Source organism: Myotis yumanensis, unplaced genomic scaffold (assembly GCF_028538775.1).
Source record: "Myotis yumanensis isolate MYYU_CA2020_CCGP unplaced genomic scaffold, mMyoYum1.0.hap1 SCAF_12, whole genome shotgun sequence".
Classification (NCBI taxonomy): Eukaryota; Metazoa; Chordata; class Mammalia; order Chiroptera; family Vespertilionidae; genus Myotis; species Myotis yumanensis.
In genome coordinates this window covers 16,225,567-16,245,743 of record NW_027223763.1, presented here as the reverse complement: position 1 = coordinate 16,245,743, position 20,177 = coordinate 16,225,567, and the positions used below count along the sequence as shown (strand labels likewise).

General features: G+C 40.1%; 2 protein-coding genes across 2 annotated transcripts; both read right to left on the bottom strand.

Annotated features, from left to right (window-relative positions):
• Nucleotides 1-175: 175 nt before the first annotated feature.
• On the bottom strand, nucleotides 176-1,108 carry LOC139020425 (olfactory receptor 1J4-like). The gene has a single exon (XM_070430065.1). The coding sequence runs from the start codon at nucleotides 1,106-1,108 to the stop codon at nucleotides 176-178; it is 933 nt and encodes a 310-aa protein (XP_070286166.1).
• A 9,036-nt stretch (nucleotides 1,109-10,144) lies between these two features.
• On the bottom strand, nucleotides 10,145-12,780 carry LOC139020424 (olfactory receptor 1J4-like). The gene is made up of 2 exons (XM_070430063.1): nucleotides 12,725-12,780; nucleotides 10,145-11,130 (listed from the first exon to the last, which is right to left on the bottom strand). The coding sequence occupies exon 2, from the start codon at nucleotides 11,078-11,080 to the stop codon at nucleotides 10,145-10,147; it is 936 nt and encodes a 311-aa protein (XP_070286164.1). The 5' UTR covers nucleotides 11,081-11,130; nucleotides 12,725-12,780.
• Nucleotides 12,781-20,177: the final 7,397 nt, after the last annotated feature.

Sequence of the window (20,177 nt, the reverse complement as noted above, 5' to 3'; positions counted from 1 at the left end):
AATAAAGAATTATTAACAACCCAAGTAGCAAATTTGACCAAGTTGAATATTAGCTGCACTTGTACATAACAAGAGAATGCATATTCAAAGATTATATGAAGATGTCGACCTTACAATAATTATAGAAGATCTGTCTCACTGTGCTCCTGACTGCAACAAGAGGATTTAGTGATTATCAGTTAAAGAACTTAACCCTATTGACACACATTTGTAAGGCCTGATTTATATCTCTATTCCTAAGGCTGTAGATGAAGGGGTTCAGCATGGGGGTAACTACCGTATACATGACTGAAGCAATTATGTCTTTGGAACCCCATGATGAGGAGGAAAAGTAAACACTTGCAGCTGTCCCATAGTATAAAAACACCACGGAGAGATGGGAGCCACAGGTAGAAAAGGCTTTAAAGAGTCTCTTAGTGGAGGGCACCCTCAGGATGATGGTCCCTATACGGATATAAGAGCTCAAAATTACACCAAAAGGCAGGAAGAAAATCATTCCTCCCTCGGTCAAGATGACCAGCTCATTGAGGGAGATGTCTGAGCAGCTCAGCTTTAGGAGAGCAGCAAGGTCACACAAGAAGTGGGAGATGATATTATTGGCACCAAAGGACAGTCGGACCAATAGGAGAGTGTGCAACAAATCATGGGCACAGGAGAGAACCCAGGAGCCAGCCACCAGCAGCACACACAGCCCCTCCCTCATGATGGTGGTGTAGTGTAGAGGGTGACAGATGGCCACGTACCTGTCATATGCCATCACAGCCAGAAGATAATTGTCAAGACCAACAAAAAAAATGTAAAAATACAACTGAGAAATGCACCCCATGTAGGTGATGGATTGTTGCTGAGTCTGCATGTTGATGAGCATCTTAGGGACAATAACAGAGGAAAGAGAAATGTCAGAGAAGGCCAAGTGGCTGAGGAAGAAGTACATGGGCGTGTGCAGGCGAGAGTCCAGCCTGATGAGCAGGATGATGAGCAGGTTGCCCAGCACCGTGGTCAGGTACATGCCCAGGAACAGGGTGAAGAACACGCCCTGCTGCCCTGGCGGGATGGGGAGCCCCAGGAGGAGGAAGTGGGACACGCTGCTCTGGTTCTCAGGCCTCATGCTGCTCTTCTGTCTGCTGGGGATGAAGACGGTGTGGGAAATCAGGAACCTAAGAAGGGTGACCAGAGCCATCACATCTCATGCTGTCATTCTCTGGGAAAACCATTCATTTTTAATACTTTCGTTTTTATTTATCACACCTGTGGATGTATACATCTTCCCTCTCTCCCAGTCTGGCTCCAGGAAAACATTGAGCCCCCAAAGTGGTCAGCAAGTAGTAGCAAGAAGGAGTTCTTTGTTTTATTCAGTCATTGCTTTTAACATCAAGTCTGTGTTGGGACCTCTTCTAAGGATTGAGATAATTTCTGTAACAGGCCAGAGCAAAATCCTAAAAATTCACTGTGGAAAAAAAAGAAGATGAGCCCCAGAAACTGGTATCAGTTGTTAGTGCCTTAAAATAATGTGAGACTACAGGACTGAGTTGGGCTTCTTGGAACATTTTCACACTCTTCCTGTGAATCTGCCGGCTCTCACTCACCCACAGCTGTAAACTCAGGGAGACTGTCAAATGGGTGGCCATTCAAAACCACTTGATGCCAGAACAGCTCCAAAACCAAAATAGTGCAGAAACTATCTTTCATAAAATGGTTGAACATTTAGTACAACATTTGCACATTGGCCTAAGGACCTACCTACATTTCCTAATTAAATTCACATGTCAAACTTACATTCCCAGATTTTAGAATCCCATTACAGCTGCACTAATAATTCATGTTCTTTCACCTTTTTTAGTTTTTAAGAAATAGAAACATAAATGATACACATTCTCCAGACACACCGAGATGCAGTAGGGAATAGAAGGACACACACATGTGTGTTCATCTGTATGTATAATGTATGTAGTATGTAATGTATAAAACTTGTATTATCATCTATATATATAAAATGCTAAGTGACAGCCCGACCATCTGACCAGCCGATATATATGACTCTCAATGACCATGCAGGAGCTGCCAAGCTGTGGTGACTTGGCAGCAGCAGTTCTTGGGTGACACACCCTGGAACCAGAGAGTAGGGAGCCGTGTGATTCCACAGGGCCACATGATTCCACCTTCGGCTGTGGATGCACAATCTGTGCACTGGCCACTAGTTTTTATATAATAAAAATCACCAAGTTTTAGCTACTTCATGGGGTTCTGTCTAATATATACTAGTATTTGAGATCAGAACCCACGTTCTTAACTATTACACAGGAAAACATCCATTTTCTTGCTTAGGGGACCAAGCACAAAGTATTACATTAGATCTGTGAGGACTCAAAGTTGTCCAAAATTCTGAAACATCTTACTAGATAATTTCATTCCTTTATAGTTATATACCTTCCAACTGACAATAAATTCTCAAATATATTAACTTTATTTTGCACAGTAACTGTTTACTGAGAGCCTCTGTAAGATTCACAATATAAGATCAAAATTTACGTAACTTTCCCAAGGTCTCACCGCTATTTGATGGTGATTTTGCCCAATAACCTCACACAGCATGATGCCTAGAGGTTATTTTCCTGGGACTTTTAATAAAAGTAAAGAGGAGGAAAAGGAAATTTTAAAAATGACCAAAACCCCCGATAAAAACTTTTAAAAATGAAAAGGAAGTGTGAAGAATAAGTTTCAAAATCTGAGGAACTCTCACACTCTGGTAAATGGAAATGAGAGCATATTTATTTCAAGAAACAGGGAATTGCTTAGAGTGTGGCTATCTCAGCTAATGGTGCCAGAGAAGGAGAACAGGTAAGGACATACTTGAGTTCTGACACACATAAAACACACACACACACACACACACACACACACACATACATTGCTGAGCTGAGGATTCCAGTCACCTGTGACCACGTTCCCGTCCTCAGGGAAGAATAGTCAATATGTGGTTCTGTTAAAAAACACTTGTCTACATACATACAAATCATAAGTAACACACTAAGTGAGACATGCACAACACACAATGATGGACCACTCACCCACAAAAATAATAACATATCTGACTCATGTACTCATCTGGTAATACTCAACTCACCACATATACATAACTCAAGCGCTGTACACACATCACCAAAAGCACACAAGACCACAAACAATTAGAAAATCTTACAAGAGCCCAGCTGGTATTTCTCCGTGGTTAAGTGTTGACTATCAAACAGGAGGTCATGGTTCGATTCTTTTTTTAAAAAAAATTTTGTTTTATTGCTTAAAGTATTACAAAGAGTATTACATATGTCTCCTTTCCCCCCTTTCGTTGACATTCCCCCCCTCCCCTACCCCCCAGTGTCTTATGTCAATTGGTTATGCTTATATGCATGCATGCAAGTCCTTCCATTGATCTCTTAACCCCCCTCCTGCCCCCTCTCCCAACCCTCCCCAGCCTTCCCGCTGTAGTTTGGCTGTCTGTTCGATGCTGCTCTGCCTCTGTATTTCTGTTCATCAGTTTATAATGGCCTTTATTAACCACATGGTTCGATTCTGAACAGGGTACATGCCTGATCTTTTGGTTCAATCCCTAGTGGGATGTGTGCAGGAGGCAGCTGATCAATGATTCTGTCTCATCAAACATAGAGACATATGTTTCTATGTTTCTCTCCCTCTCCCTTCTTCTCTGAAATCAAAAAAAATATTTTTGTAAACAATCCCAGGAGAATCACACACCACAGCACATATGCACACCCAGACACACACTCTCTACAACAAGTAGCGCACACTCTCCTATTACTGAGAGGCAGGCTTCCACCCCTCTGACCATCCCCTTCCAGGGACGGGTATCTACCTGGTGCAGTTAAGCCTATTCAGTCACAGGCAGTCATTAAACCAGCAACAGCATCCAATCACCTGGTCACACACACATGGGCACATACACACAGAGAAAATCAAACAACACTCCTTCCAGCTCTCACACACCCATGTGCACCAGTACATGCTGCTGAGCAGAGGTGTGAGCCCTCTCTGACCTGACCTTGGTTCCTGGTGAGGTCGGGCGTCTTCTTGTCCAGAAGCAGAGGCAACAGTCTCCCTCCCGATGCTCAGCTGTGATGCCAGTGTTTATGATGACAAGCATGAATCAGGAGTCCCTCACCACACGCCAAGAAGTGACAACTTGTTCTACATGCATGAAAACAGGACTTTGAGTCAGATATATAGCATACTCAGACACACACACTTACACATACAACTATTAAATACCAGGTACACAAGCATATACAATACATGCGGACACACACACAAATTCATGGACACAGAGTCTCACACATGAACTCACTAGCACACAGGCAGATCCATTGGCAAGTGGAATTATTGTATTGTTCCTCTCATCTGGGCTCATCATTGGTGATTTCAGACACCTTCTGCCCCAGTCTGTTGCCCATCTCAGCTTTTCTTCAGGAGACCTAATATGTAGACACACAGAAGCTATATCTGAGCCCTTGGCACTTCTATAGACTTTCCTTTTCCTTAACCAGCTCCAGGGAATTGAGTCCAATGATAACACTTAATTATTAATGAGAGACTGCAACAAAGTCCAAGTCCACAAGTTTCTGGCTAATTTCTGACTGTCCATTGGGGAGCCGTGTGTCCAAGAGCCCGAGGGACGGGAGTCCTAGGGGACATTGTCCCTGATTCCAGTCATGCCCTGACGCCTTTCTTCTTGGGCATTATTCCAGCTGGAACAAAAGATTTTTCAACTTAACATTTTAAATTATTTTAAACATAGAGAAAAATTGTAAAATGTCATATAGGGTTGGAAAAAAGTAGGTTTCCAGTTGTGAGTACGCAAAACATAGAGTTTATTTACATATTATTATTTATTATTATTGTATTACTTTTCATGGTAACATACACACAGAGAAAACCAACCACATTCTCCATCTCTCTAAACATACTTTTGCCCTAACCTATAATTTGCTAATGTAATGTCTTCCAGGTTATCTACTGGATAGTTACTATTTTTTATTTTATTTTTATTATTTTGTTTCATTTTTATATTTTATTGATTAAGTTATTACATATGTTTCCTTATCCCCACATTACCCCCATCCCCACCCCCCACTCATGCCCTCATCCCCCTGTTGTCTGTCCATTGGTTAGGCCTATATGCTAGCATATAAATCTTTTGGTTGATCTCTCCCCTTTACCCCCACCCTTCCCTTCCTTCCCTGTGAGGTTTGACTGTCTGATCGATGCTTCTCTGTCTCTGGATCTGTTTTTGTTCATCAGTTTATGTTGTTCATTATATTCCACAAATGAGTGAGATCATGTGATATTTATCTTTCTCTGACTGGCTTATTTTACTTAGCATAATGCTCTCCAGGTCCATCCATGCTGTTGCAAATGGTAAGAATGCCTCCTTTTTTACCGCAGCATAGTATTCCATTGTGTAGATGTACCACAATTTTTTAATCCACTCATCTACTGATGGGCACTAAGGCTGTTTCCAAATATTAGCTATGGTGAATTGTGCTGCTATGAACATAGGGGTGCATATATCCTTTCTGATTGGTGTTTCTAGTTTCTTGGGATATATTCCTAGAAGTGGGATCACTGGGTCAAATGGGAGTTCCAGTTTTAGTTTTTTGAGGAACCCCCATACAGTGGCTGCACCAGTCTGCATTCTACAGGCAGTTCAGGAGGGTTCCTTTTTCTCCAAATCTTCTCCAGCACTTGTCGTTTGTTGATTTGTTGATGATAGCCATTCTGACAGGTGTGAGATGGTACCTCATTGTTGTTTTGATTTGCATCTCCCAGATGATTAGTGACTTTGAGCATGTTTTCATATGTCTTTTGGCCTTTCTTCTGTCTTCTTTCGAAAAGTATCTATTTAGGTCTGTTGCCCATTTTTTGATTGGGTTGTTTATCTTCCTTTTGTTAAGTTGTATGAGTAGTTACTATTTTTTAAAGTTACTATTCTTACCTTGTAATTAATAGATATCATTTGGGTAGATATTTTGACACTATACAAACATAACTTTTCCTTTACTAAAATTTCAACTCACTATATTTGACATCCATTGGTGATTCTTAATGTAGAAAATTATTGCAAATGTTGTTGCCAAATTGTGATATTGTAATTCTACTAGAGGCCCGGGGAATGAAATGCATGCACTGGTAGGGTCCCTAGCAGCTGCCAGCTGCCGGCCTGGTACTCCCTCCTTTTCCCCAGCTTTTTGCTGCCACTGCCACTGCCACCGGCCGGGGCCTCCCTCCCTTCTCCTGGTGGCCTGCTGCTGCTGGGGCCTCCCTCCCTTCTCCTGGTGGCCTCCTGCTGCTGGGGCCTCCCTCCCTTCCCCATTGCTTGCTGCTGCCACCACTGGCTAAGGCTGCCCTCCCTTCCCCTGGCTGGCCCTCCCCCCGGTAGAACTCCTGGACAAACACTCGGTCGAGGGGACAATTTGCATACTGAATTGTTATTATATAGGATTATTTCTTCTAGATTTATTATTTGTACTCTCTTATAAGAAGAAAATTACTCTTTTTCCACACTCATTAGTTTTTTACTAATTTTATTCATTTACTAGAGGCCTGGTGCACAAAAACTCATGCACTGGGGGAGGGGGGTGGTCCTTTAGCCCCGCCTGCACCCTCTGGCAGCCTGGGAGCCCTCCGGTGATGTCCACATGCTGGCTTAGGCCTGCTCTGCAGGGGAGCGGGCCTAAGATGCAGTTGGACATCCTTAGAGCTGCCGAGGAGGCAGGAGAGACTCCTGCCACCACCACTGCTCTCCCAGCCATCAGCCCAGCTTGTGGCTAAGTGGAACTCCCCTGTGGTGGCACACTGACCACCAGGGGGCAGCTCCTGCATTGAGCATCTAACCCCTGGTGGTCATTGTGCATCATAGCGACCAGTTGTTCTGCTGTTAGGGTTAATTTGCATATTAACCTTTTATTATATAGGATGTTATGGACTCATAGAATCTTATTCTCTGAGTTATAATCATTTATCATTTATTATTCATTTTGAAACTTTATTTGTGCTTATTACCTATGAGGATTCTAAATAATCTCAGAGAAGCCAACTGGAAAACATATATAAAAGAAACACAAGAAGCAGAAACTAGAAACTGAGAAGCTAAAGTAATGTTTAACCACAAAGGGATGGGTCAGGAGTGGGACAGGAAGAATGGGAGATGGAAACAGCATAGATGTTGATATATGACCTATAAATTGCAATCTATTTATACATTTTAAAGCCCATGATTCCTAATTGATATCTCCAAATCTAGTTTGACACCATAGAGTTCTTTCCAGCCTCTCCTTTTTCATGTACATAGATCCCTACACAGACAGAGAGAGAGAGAGAGAGAGAGAGAGAGAGACTCCCTTTCCCTCAATGTTTACTTATTTGCTGAATCTTTCGACATGGTGAGTTGTTTCAGAATCTGGACTCACACCACTGTCAGTGACACACTAAGTACAGCTTAAAACTTTGTTTTCAGGTTTGTTTCTCTATTGTGAGAGTATATAGTCAAAATTCTGGGTTCAAGAATTCTTTAGGGTACTTATTTTATTTTCCTCTTTGGTGTAATTATAATGTATAATAGGATTATAGTTAGGTTCACTTATATTGTTTTATTCTATTTTGCTTTATTCACCAACTCATCTATTTATTTTTAGTGGCAAAAGACAACATAGTCCAAAGGACACAAATAATTCTAACCCCTCCCCTCTGACAGCTGTCGGTCTACTCTAGATTACAATGTCATTTATTGACATTGTTTAATAAAACCATACACATGTCAAGTGTACAGCTAAATAAAACAACACCTGAATACTGCATTGTGCACTCACCACCCAAAGTTATCTCTTTCCCTCTCCTTTAATTCTCTCTTTGTTCACTTCCACCTCCTCCCCAAAACCCCTTTTCCTCTGGCACTCACCGTACTGTTTTCCATGTCTATATGTGATATATATTTTTTCTTGCTTTATCCCTTCACCATTTGTTTTGCCCAGCGCTCATTAACACCTCCCCTCTGACAGCTGTCAGTTTACTCTATGTATCTATGCTTCTGTTTCTATTGTGTTTTTCATTATTTTGACCATTAGATTACACATATAAATGAGATTCTATGGTATTTGTTTTTCTCTGACTAGCTTATTTCATTTAGCATAATAAATTCCAGGCCCATCCATGCTGTTTCAAAAGGACATTTTCCTTTTTTTCAGCCGAGTAGTATTCCATTGTGTAAATGTACCATGGGTTTTTTTATTCCTCATCTACTGATGGGCACGTGGGTTGTTTCCAGATCTTAACTACTTCCTGTGTTTCTTTATGTTTAAATGGGCATATATATGAATATTTTACTTCCCCTTCATTTTCACACATCATATAGCATGCTATAAATGCTCTTTTACACATTGCTTTTAAATTTAATAATATATCCTATTTCTCCAATTTGATTCATAAATATCTCTGTTCTTATACTTTTCTCAGTTGCAAAATACTAAACTTAATTGATGCTCCATAGAGTTTTCTTTACTGGTCCTACTATGAGATATTGGTGTTGAGTGTCCTAAATGCCACCCAATTGTATACCTCCAATAGCTAACCTGATAAATTTTATGTTTTGTATATTAAACTATAATTAAAAATTAAAGAGTAGGTAAGAGGTATCTCTATATACTGCTATAGCACATAAAAGAATTACAACAACAACAACATAATAATAAATGATCAATATGTAAGTAAGGGGGAATGGAAGAAAAACATATATTTGATTAATCAAAAGGGAGTAAGATAAGAGACAATAAAGGTGAAACAGGTGTATCACATAAAAATCAGTAATATGCACAATATAAATTTAGATATATTATGATTACATTAGACTATAGGCCTGGTGCATGAAATTCATGCACTGAGGTGGGGGAATCCCTCAGCCCTGCCTGCACCCTCTTACAGTCTGGGACCTCTTGAGGGATGTCTGCCTACTGGCTTAGGCCCAATCCCCCCACTTTGTCAGAAGTCAGACATCCCTCTCACAGTCTGAGCTCTCACTATCTGGGACCCCTCACTCCTTACTGCCTGTTTGCAGCGGAGGCTGGAGAGGCTCCTGCCACTGCTGCTGCACTTGCCACCCATGCTCGCCCTGTGGGAACACACTGACCACCAGGGGGCAGCTCCTGTGTTGAGCATCAGGCCCCTGGTGGTCAGTGCGCATCATAGCAACCGTTCATTCTGCCAGTTGTTCCAGCGTTCAATCAATTTGCATATTAGGGTTTATTATATAGGATATCAGTACATAAAATTCTCCACAAATATCATAATTGTTGCTTTACATAAAAAGAGAAAGTCCAACTTTACACTGTTAGTGACGGACACCTCACAGATACAAAGACATAGCGAATCTTAAAGTGATGGGAATAATACCATGTAAACACTAACAACGAGTAAAAGGCATCTTTACTACTGCTGCAGTACTAGTATCTATATCTCAATGTGTATCTTTATCTGTACCTGTATATGTATCTATAACTATAGATTTAGTTGAAATATATCTGTACTAATATCAAAAGTAGACAAGGTGTTAAGGTAGGACCCATTGGTAGATATGTGCTGTGAAATTCATTTTAAAAATGCATTTATAAAGTCTTGCTTTGTAGCACATGCTAATTTTCATGGTGTAATTATTCTTATCATGGCTGACTGAAGTCTACCAACATGATGTCATTGAATGTGAGTTGGAAGAGATGTGCACAATCACCTTGAAGCCAATGTGAGATAGCAAACAATAATCAGTTAAAAAAAAAGTTCATCAGGAATGGATCATGGTGGTAAATCCGTGAATCCTCAATAACATAGTCTAAAAATACAAACTCACAATTATAATTGTGTAAGATATTTTACAAAAAATTTTGCATAGGTTTTATAAGAGATTATGAACAAGGTAGTAAAGAATTACTAGCAACCCAAGTAGCAAATTTGACCAAGTTGAATATTAACAGCACTTGTACATAACAACAGAATGCATATTCTAAGATTATATGGAGATGTTGACCGAACAATAATTATAGAAGATCTGTCTCACTGTGCTCCTGACTGCAACAAGAGGATTTAGTGTTTACCAGTTAAAGAGCTTAACCCTATTTACACACACCTCCAAAGCTTGTTTGATATCTCTGTTCCTCAGGCTGTAGATGAAGGGGTTCAGCATGGGGGTAAGTACCGTGTACATGACTGAAGCAATTATGTCTTTAGAACCCCATGATGAGGAGAAAAAGTAAACACCTGCAGCTGTCCCATAGTATAAAGACACCACAGTGAGATGGGAGCCACAAGTGGAAAAGGCTTTAAAGAGTCTCTTAGTGGAGGGCACCCTCAGGATGATGGTCCCTATATGGATATAGGAGCCTAAAATAACACACAAAAGCAGGAAGAAAATCATTGCTCCCTCAGTGAATAGGACCAGCTCATTGAGGGAGATGTCTGAGCAGCTCAGCTTCAGCAGCACAGTGAGATCACAGAAGAAGTGGGTGATGATATTGTGGGCACTGAAGGACAGGCGGACCAAGAGGAGGGTATGAAAAAGTGCATGGACACAGGCAACCATATAAGACCCAGACACAAACAACATACACAGCCCATTCCTCATGATGGTGGTATAGCGCAGAGGGTGACAGATGGCCACGTACCTGTCATATGCCATCCCTGCCAGAAGGAAATTGTTAACACTGGCAAAAAGTATGAAGAAATACAACTGAGAAATGCACCCCACATAGGGGATGGATGGTTGCTGAGTCTGAATGTCCGTGAGCATCTTAGGGACAGTGACAGAGGAAAAGCAGACATCAGTGAAGGCCAAGTGGCTGAGGAAGAAGTACATGGGCGTGTGCAGGCGAGAGTCCAGCCTGATGAGCAGGATGATGAGCAGGTTGCCCAGCACCGTGGTCAGGTACATGCCCAGGAACAGGGTGAAGAACACGCCCTGCTGCCCTGGTGGGAGGGGGAGCCCCAGGAGGAGGAACTGGGACACGCTGCTCTGGTTCTCAGGCCTCATGCTGCTCTTCTGTCTGCTGGGGATGAAGAAGGCTTGGGAATCTCAGGAACCTACAAAGGAAGATCAGAACCATCACATCTCATACCATCATTTTCTGGGCAAACCATTCATTTTTTAAAACTTTCATATTAATTTCTCTCACATGTGGATGTATGCATCTTTCCTCTATTCCAGTCTGACTCCATGAAAACATTGGAACCCCATGTAGTCAACAAGACCTCATTATAAAGAAGCAAGAGTGTGTTCACTGTCATTCACCAGGATTTATTGAACATGGAGTCAGTGACAGGACCTCTATTAAGGCCTGAGAAGCAGCAGTGAACAAGAGAAGCAAGGTCCCCACTTCTATGAGTTTATGTCTTGTTGAGCATGGAGGGATAATTTCTACACCAGCCCAGAGCCAAACCATAATAATTCACCCTGGCAGAACCAGAAGCCGAGCTGCTGAAAAACTGTCAGCTCTTCCTGATTTAAAGCGCTGGGTGGGCATTTGTGGAGCATTATCCCATTGAACCTCAGCTGTAAACACAGGGACAAGCTAGAAATGGGTGGCCATTGAAACCACTAGATGCCAGAAAATCTCCAAAATAGTCCACAAACTATGTTTCATAATAATACTGAGCATTTTGGTGGCACAAACACTGTGCTGAACACGAGGTTAAAGGCTTTTTCTAGTTTCCTAAGTAAATATAACATCAGCTTTACATTCCCAGATTAAAAATTTTTACAGCTGCACGAAGAATTCTGTTAGGAAATAGAAATATAAGGGATATAAGTTTTACACCATTTTTGTAGGTTAAAACGTACCAAATATTTTTTAATGGAATTGGTAGTATTGTAATAACTTTGTATGGTGACTTGACTGTTATAAGACTTATTGTGGTGATGGGTATATAATTGGTAAATCACCATGCTGTACACACCTGAGCCTAATATATTGTATGTCCACTTTAGGAATAAATGAAAAGGAGGAAAATGATCAAATATTGACTACTTTGTGAAGTTTAGTCTAATATATCTGCATGATGAGAACCTGTGCTCTTATCCACTCCCCATGAAACTTCCCTCTTCATTGGGAACACCCTTTGCTAATTTAGGGTTGACAATACTTCAAAATTTTCACTTCAAAATTTTCTTAGATCCCTACCTAGAGAGTTCCCTTCATTTATAATGACCTATTTTTCAATTAACAAAACAGCCTTACATTCATTATCATTTGCTACAAATACATGTTAGTTGAGGACCTGTGTTTTATGAGGCAAGTGTCATTCCTTTCTTTCACTTTGTAGATTGAAAACAGAGGCCATTAAGTTACACTGAGTGGCCAGATTATTATGACCGGCCATATTATTATGAGCACCCCATCAGTACAATGAAGTGAATTAGTTATGCAAGTAATAATAATAATAAAACCTTGAGAGTATTTGCTTAGGAAGTTTTCAATATTCAGTAATTTTGCAAGTGTCAATGAAGTACTGATGGGGTGGTCATAATAATCTGGCCGGTCATAATAATCTGACCACTCAGTGTAAGTGACTTCCTCAGTGTTCTCCACACCAGTGGGTGGCAGTCCCGCACTCTGACTTCACACAGCATGACACCTAATGTTTCTTTGCCTGGACATTAAGTGAAAGTGTTACCAACCTCTGAGTGACACAGTCACACTCAGGTATGTGAGAAGCACAGCAGATCCATTTCAGACACTGGGGTTCTTTGGAGATTGTTTAGCTCAGCCAATGGGGCCCCAGGAGAAGGTCTCTGCAGGAAATATTTGAGGTCATAGGGGCAAGTTGGAAGCCCCAGACACACATTCAAATCACACACACACACACACACACACACACACACACACACTGCCGATTTGAAAATTCCAATGAACTGTGATCATGTTCCCAACCTAAGGGAAGGATAGCCAATATGGGACTCAGCTCATAAACACGCATAGACATACATACAAGTCATAATAAACACACAAATCGAGACATACACACCACTCAGTGATGGACCACTGACCCACAAACACTCTCGATGCACATCAACACACCTGACTCATGACACATCTGGCAAAGACTTCATCCCCACATATACATAGCTCATGCACTATACACATACATCACCAAAAACACACAAAAGCACAAATAATTCAAAAAACCACAGGAAACACACACCAACAATACATGTGCCCACCCAGGCACACTCACTGCATTAAGCAGCGCACACCCTCCTATTAATGAGAGGTTTGCTTCCCCCTTCTGTCCCATCCCCTTCCTGGGGAGGGCAGTCAGCATGGGGCAGTTAAGCGTATTCTGTCACAGGCACCATCATTAAACTACCACCAACACCCCGTGCACGTGGTCACATACACATGGTAACATACAGAGAAAACCTAACAACATACCTTTTTGCTCTCACACATGTCACCCACAGACACAACTAGCATGTGCACCAGCACATGCTGTGAGCAGAGGTCTGAGCCCTCTCTGAGCTGAACTTGATTCCTGGTGAGGTAGGACATCTTCCTGTCCAGCAGCAGAGACAACAGTGTCACTCCCGATGCTCAGCTGTGATGCCAGTGTTTACTATCACAGACATGAATCAGGAGTCCCTAATCACACGTCAGGAGGCTGGTGACTGTATCTACACGCACTAAAACAGGGCCCAGGTTAAGTCTGACACAGGAAAAGAGTCAGATACATAGTGCACACACACACACAACTATCAAACAGCACGTACACAAGTGTACATAGTATATTCATACAGACACACAGGCTGACACACACAGTCATGAACACCAAGTCTCAAACATGAACCCACTAGCACACAGGCAGGTCCATAGCCAAGTGCAGATTTCCAGCTCCTCTCACCTGGGCTCACTGGTGAGTTCAGACACTTTCTGCTCCAGATTATCGCCCATCTCCTCAGCTTTTCTTCAGGAGACCTAACATCAGACACACAGAAGCTATATCTGGGGCCTTGGCACTTCAACAGACTTTCCTTTCCCTTAATCAGCTCCAGAGAAATGAGTCCACAGATGACACTTAACTGCTAATGAGAGACTGCAACCAAGTCCCCAAGCTTGTGGCTGATTTCTGACCGTCCTTTGGGAGCTGTGTGTCCAAGAGCCAGAGGGACTGGAGTCCTAGGGGACAGCGTCCCTGATTCCAGTCATGCCCTGGACGCCTTTCTTCTTGGATGTGTTCCAGCTGGGGCAAAGGATCTGTCCATTTTTTGTTTTGAAATGATTTTAAAGATACAGAAAAGTTTAAAAATGATGTCAAGAATTCCTTGAGAGGCGTTGCTCAGATTCCATAATGGTTAACATTTTACTGTGTTTACCCTTTGTTTGTATGTATGTATGTATGTTTCAGGCTTTAATTCTCAGTGGATATACCACGGTGCATATTATTAGAAGGCATATGCTATTAATTTTTCCAATGACTAGTGTTTTCATTTATCTTTATTGGCTATGGTTTTATCTGCCAGTTTATCTACTGTAAATTTACAGTTTTTTATAGTTACTATTTTAACCTTGTAATTAAAAGGAATAATTTATGTAGATATTTTGGTATTATATAAACATAACATTTTCCTTATTAAAATTTCACCCACTTACTTTAATGATTCTTATATGACAAAATTACGGCAAATGTGGTAATCAAATGGAAGCTCTTTACATATTCTATCATTTCTGTATTAGTTGTGTTCTATAAGAAGAAACTCATCTTTATTCCCCACTCATTTGTGTGTTGTTGTTTTTTTTGTTTTGTTAATCCTTACCAGAGGATATTTTTCCAGTGATTTGAGATAGAGTAGAATGGGAGGGAGGGGGAGAGAGAAAGAGAGAGAGAGAGAGAGAGAGAGAGAGAGAGAGAGAGAGAGAGAGAGAAACATCAATGAGAGACACATTGATGGTTGCCTCATGAATGTGACTCAAGCAGGGCCAGGGATCAATCCTGCAACCCAGGTACATGCCCTTGACAGGGTATCGAACCCACCACCCTTTGGTCCACCGGCGGAAGCCATAACACCTTAGCCACACTGTTCAGGGTGGTGTTTTGGAATTCTTAGGATATGTTCCCATAAGTGAGATCATTAGGTCAAAAGGCAGTTCCTTTTTTAATTTTTTGAGGAAACTCCATACTGTTTTCCACAGTGGCTGCACCAGTCTGCATTCCCATAATTAGTGAACTAGGGTTTCCTTTTCTACACATCCTCACCAGTACTTGTTTGCTGATTTATCAATGATAGCTATTCCTGCAGGTGTAAAGTGATATCTCATTATCATTTTAATTTTCATCTCTCTGATAATTAAAGATGTTGAGCATCTTTTCATATGTCTATTGGCCGTATGTCCTCTTTGGAGAAGTGTCTTTTTAGGTCTTTTGCTCAATTTCTAACTTGATTGTTTGTGTTCATGTTGAGTTGTAGATGTTCTTTATATATTTGGGAAATTAAACCCTTATCAGATGTATAATTGGCAAATATGTTCTTCCATACAGTGGGTTCCCCTTTCATTATGTTGATGGTTTCTTTTGCTGTGCCGAAGCTTTTTAGTTGGATTTAGTCTCATTTATTTATTCTTTTCTTTGTTCCTTTTGCCCTAGGAGATATATCAGCAAATAATTTGCTACGAGAGATGTGTGAGATTTTATTTTCTATGTTTTCTCCTAGGATTTTTGTTGTTTTGGACTTACATTTAAGTCTTTTATCCATTTTGAGTTTATTCTTGTGTCTTGTGTAAGTTGGTGGTCCATTTTCATTTTTTTGCATGTACCTGTCCAGTTTTCCCAACACTATTTGTTGAAAAGACTGTCTTTACTCCATTGTATGCTCTTGCCTCCTGTTATGCCCAGATTTCAAGATTCCCAAGAAACCACATCAGGGAGCCAGCCAATCCGATGCAAAAGCATAAGAATCTGTATTTCAAACTAGCTTGAGCTCCCCATCCACCAGACTCGCCGACACAATGGCAGGCCAAGTGGCTGAGAGAGGGAACCCCCGCGTAGAGACGGGCTTTATGGGGGGGGGGGGGGTGGTTGGAGTAAGGGGAGGAGAAAGGATGTAGCCCTTACCCTGAGGCAAGATGGAGGGCGTAGCCCTCGCCCTTTCATCCTTTGTTAAATACTAATTGGCCATAAAGACGTGGGTCAATTTTTGGACTCTCTGTTCTGTTCCATTGGTCTATATGCCTGTTCTTATGCGAGTACAGGCTGCTTTGAATACTATGACCTTGTAGTATAATTTGATATCCAGAATTATGATACCTCCAACTTTGTTCTTCTTTCTCCAGATTGCAGAGGATATTTGGAGTCTTTTTTTTTTGTTGTTCCATATAAATTTTGGGAATATTTGTCTACACCTGTGGAATATGTCATTGATATTTTAATAGGAATTGCGTTGAATTTATAGATTGCTTTGGGTAATAGAGACATTTTATGATGTTAATTATTCCAATCCATGAACATAGTGTATGCTTGCACTTATTTGTGTCTTTCTCAGTTTCTTCCTTCAATGTCCTATGGATTTCTGAGTACAGGTCTTTTATCTCCTTGTTTAAATTTGTTCCTAAGTATCTTATTTTTTTTGTTGCAATAGTTAATGGTATAGTTTTCTTAGATTCTCTTTTTGATAGTTCTATATTGGTGTATAAAAATGCCACCAATTTCTGGATATTATTTTTGTATTCTGCTACTTTGCTGAATTCATGTATTAGTTCTAGTAGATTTCTGGTGAAGTTTTTAGGTTTTCTATGTACAATGTCATGTCACCTGCGAATAATAACAGTTTTGCTTCCTCCTTTCCTATTTTGATGCCTTTCATTTCTTCTTCTTGTCTGAACGAAGACTTCCAGTACTATGTTGAAAAAGAGTGGTGAAAGCAGATATCCTGTTTTATTGCTGATCTTAAAGAAAACAATATCATTTTTGCCTATTGAGTATTTTGTTGGCTGTACATTTTTCACGCATGGCCTTACTTATGTTGAGCTATGATCCCCTTATTGCCACTTTTCTGAGAGTTTATATCATAAATGGGTGCTGAGTTTTATCGAATGCTTTTTCTGCATCTATAGATACGATCATGTGATTTCTATTTTTCATTTTGTTTGGGTCATGTATCACAATATTGATTTTTCAAATATTGTACCAATGTTTCATCCCTGGAGTAAATCCCATTTAATCATGGTGTATGGTCTTTGTAATGCATTGCTAGATCCAGTTGGTAAAATTTTGTGAAAATCTATGTTTAGCAGAGTTACTGGCCTATAACTTTTTATTTTATTTTAGTGGCTTTATATAGTTTTGCAATTAAGATAATGCTGGCCTTATCAGAAGAGCTTGGAAGTCTTTTTTTCTCTTGTATTTTTTGAAATAGTTGAGGAGAGGTGTTAGTTCTTCTTTGAATGTTTGGTAAAGTTTGCCTGTGAAGCCATGCAGTCAAGAACTTTTGTTTCGAGTTTTTAAAATTACTTATTTAATTTTATTAGTTGTTATTGGTGTATTCAGTTTTTCTGATTCTTCTTGGTTGAATTATGGAAGAGTGTATGTGTCTAAGAATTAGTCCATTTCACTTAGGTTGTCCAATTTGTTGGCATTTAATTTTTCATAGTCCTTTCTTATACTCCTTTGTGTTTCTGTGATGTCAGTTAATTTCTCTTTCATTTCTCATTTTATTTATTTGGGTTCTCTCTCTCTCTCTCTCTCTCTCTCTCTCTCTCTCTCTCTCTCTCTCTCTCTCTGAGTGTGGTTAATGGTTCACCAATCTAGTTTATGTCTTCAAAGAACTAGCATTTGGTTTCATTGATCTTCTGTGTTGATTTTTTTACTCTCATTTATTTTCACTCAGATATTTATTATTTCCTTCCTTCTACTTACTCTTGGCTTCATTTCGTGTTCTTTTTTATAGTTGTTCATTTAGATGTAGGATTAAATTGTTTATTTGAGGTTATTCTTGATTCTTGAGGTAGACTAGTAATGCTATGAACTTCTCTCTCAGGACTGCTTTTGCTATATCCCATAGATTTTGGGTTTTGTGTTTTCATTTTCATTTGTTTTCAGGTGACTTTTTATTTCTTCCTTGATCTCATTGGTAACCCATTCATTGTTTAATAACATGCTGTTTGGCCTCCATGTGTTTGAATATTTTTGAGAGGCTTTTTTTATCACTGTGGTTGATATTTAGTTTCACACCATTGCTATCCGAGAAGATGCTTGATATGATTGCAATCATCTTGAATTATTAAGACTTATTTTGTGTCCTCACATGTGGTCTATCTTTGAACATGTTTCCTGTGTACTGGAAAATAATGTATATTCTGCTGTTTTGGGGTAAAATGTTGTGTAAATATCAATTAAATCCATCCAATCTAGTTTGTTGTTTAAGGTCGCTTTTTTTCTTCTGGATTTTTGTCTGAAACATCTATCCAGTGATGATAGATCTTAATCTATCCAGTTAAGGTCTCCTGCTATGACTGTCAATCTCTCCCTAAAAGTCCACCAAGAATTTGTTTATATAGTTAGTTGCTCCTGCATTAGGTGCATATATGTTTACAAGGACTATAACCCCTTGTTGGATCAATCCCTTTAGAAATATGTAGTGACCTTCTTTGTCTCTTGTTATGGCCTTTGTTTTGAAGTCTGTTTTGTCAGATATAAGTATTGCTACCCCAGCGGGTTGTTTGTTTGTTTCCATTGCATGGATTATTTTTTCCCATCACTTCACTTACAACCTGTGTGAATCCTTTGTTCTGAGGTGGGTCTCTTGTAGACAGCATGTATGTGGCTCATGTCTTCTTATCCTTCCAGCTACCCTCTGTCTTTTTTGAACATAAGATTATCAACATCTTTATTTATTTTTAAATACTTCTTTATTGTTGAAAGTATTGTATATATTCCACTTTTTCCCCCATTGACTCTGTCCAGCCCTCCCCCAAACCCCCCTAGCTTCCCCCCACCCCCTGCTCCAGTCCTTCACTATCCTATTACCTGTGTCCATGGGTAATGCATATATGTATACAATGTCTTTGGTTGATTACCTCCCATGCAACCGCCCTCTCTATACCCTATGTCTTTGGATTGGAGCCAATAATACATTTACATTTAAGGTATTATTGATAGCTACTTGTTTCTTGCCATTTTTTTTTACTTATGTGCCTCTCTACAATATATATTTTCTTCTTCTTAAAGCAATCCCTTTAACATTTATTGAAGTGCTGGTTTGGTGGTAATGAATAAAGACTGGGAAGTCTTTATTTTGCTCTCCCTGGAATAGTGTGGTCCAAATCTCCCCAGTGGACAGAATCCCCACTGATTCCCAACACCAGATGCTCCACAGGCCTCTCCTCATGTCTCTGTTGCTCTGGGTTGGGATCCCTGCGTGGGGTTGAGACCTGATGCTTTTAGGGGGAGGGAGCTCTATGCCTGCGATATCCCTCTGGCTTTTCAGCACAACCACACATTTATGCGGAGGCTCTCCCTTTTACCATCTTCCACCCTCCTACCACCCCCCCCACGTGATTTCTACTGTACTCTTTGGTTGTAAGTTTTCATGTTAGCTATGCTTGTATTGTTTTTCAAATTGATTGCTCTGCAATTTAGTTGCAAATCTGGTTTGGGGCTGGGAGCTAGTAGGTGCAGCTTTCAGCTAATCTGGAGATGTCTTGAAATCTCTAGTGTTTTAACCCTTGATCAGTTGGCTAAGGTGGTGTCTGCCAAGTTCTCTACAGAAAAGTCACAATTTTCTTCAAGTTAATATTTTACCTTATAATTAATGGGTATCATTTGGGTAGATATCTTGATATCATGTAAGCATAACTTTTTCCTTATTAAAACTTCACCCACTATAGATAACATCCATTGGTAATTCTTATATGACAAAATTATTGAAAACGTTGAGGCCATATGGTGATTCTTTTAATTCTATCGTATCTTTCTTGTTTATTAGTTGTATTCTCCTATACAAAAACACTTACCCTCATTCCTTAGTCATTGGTTTTTTATTTATTAATTTATATTATTATGGACTCATGAATTCTTATTCTCTGAGTGATAATCCATTACCATGGTTACTCATTTTGAAGCTTTGGGTGTGTGTACTCATA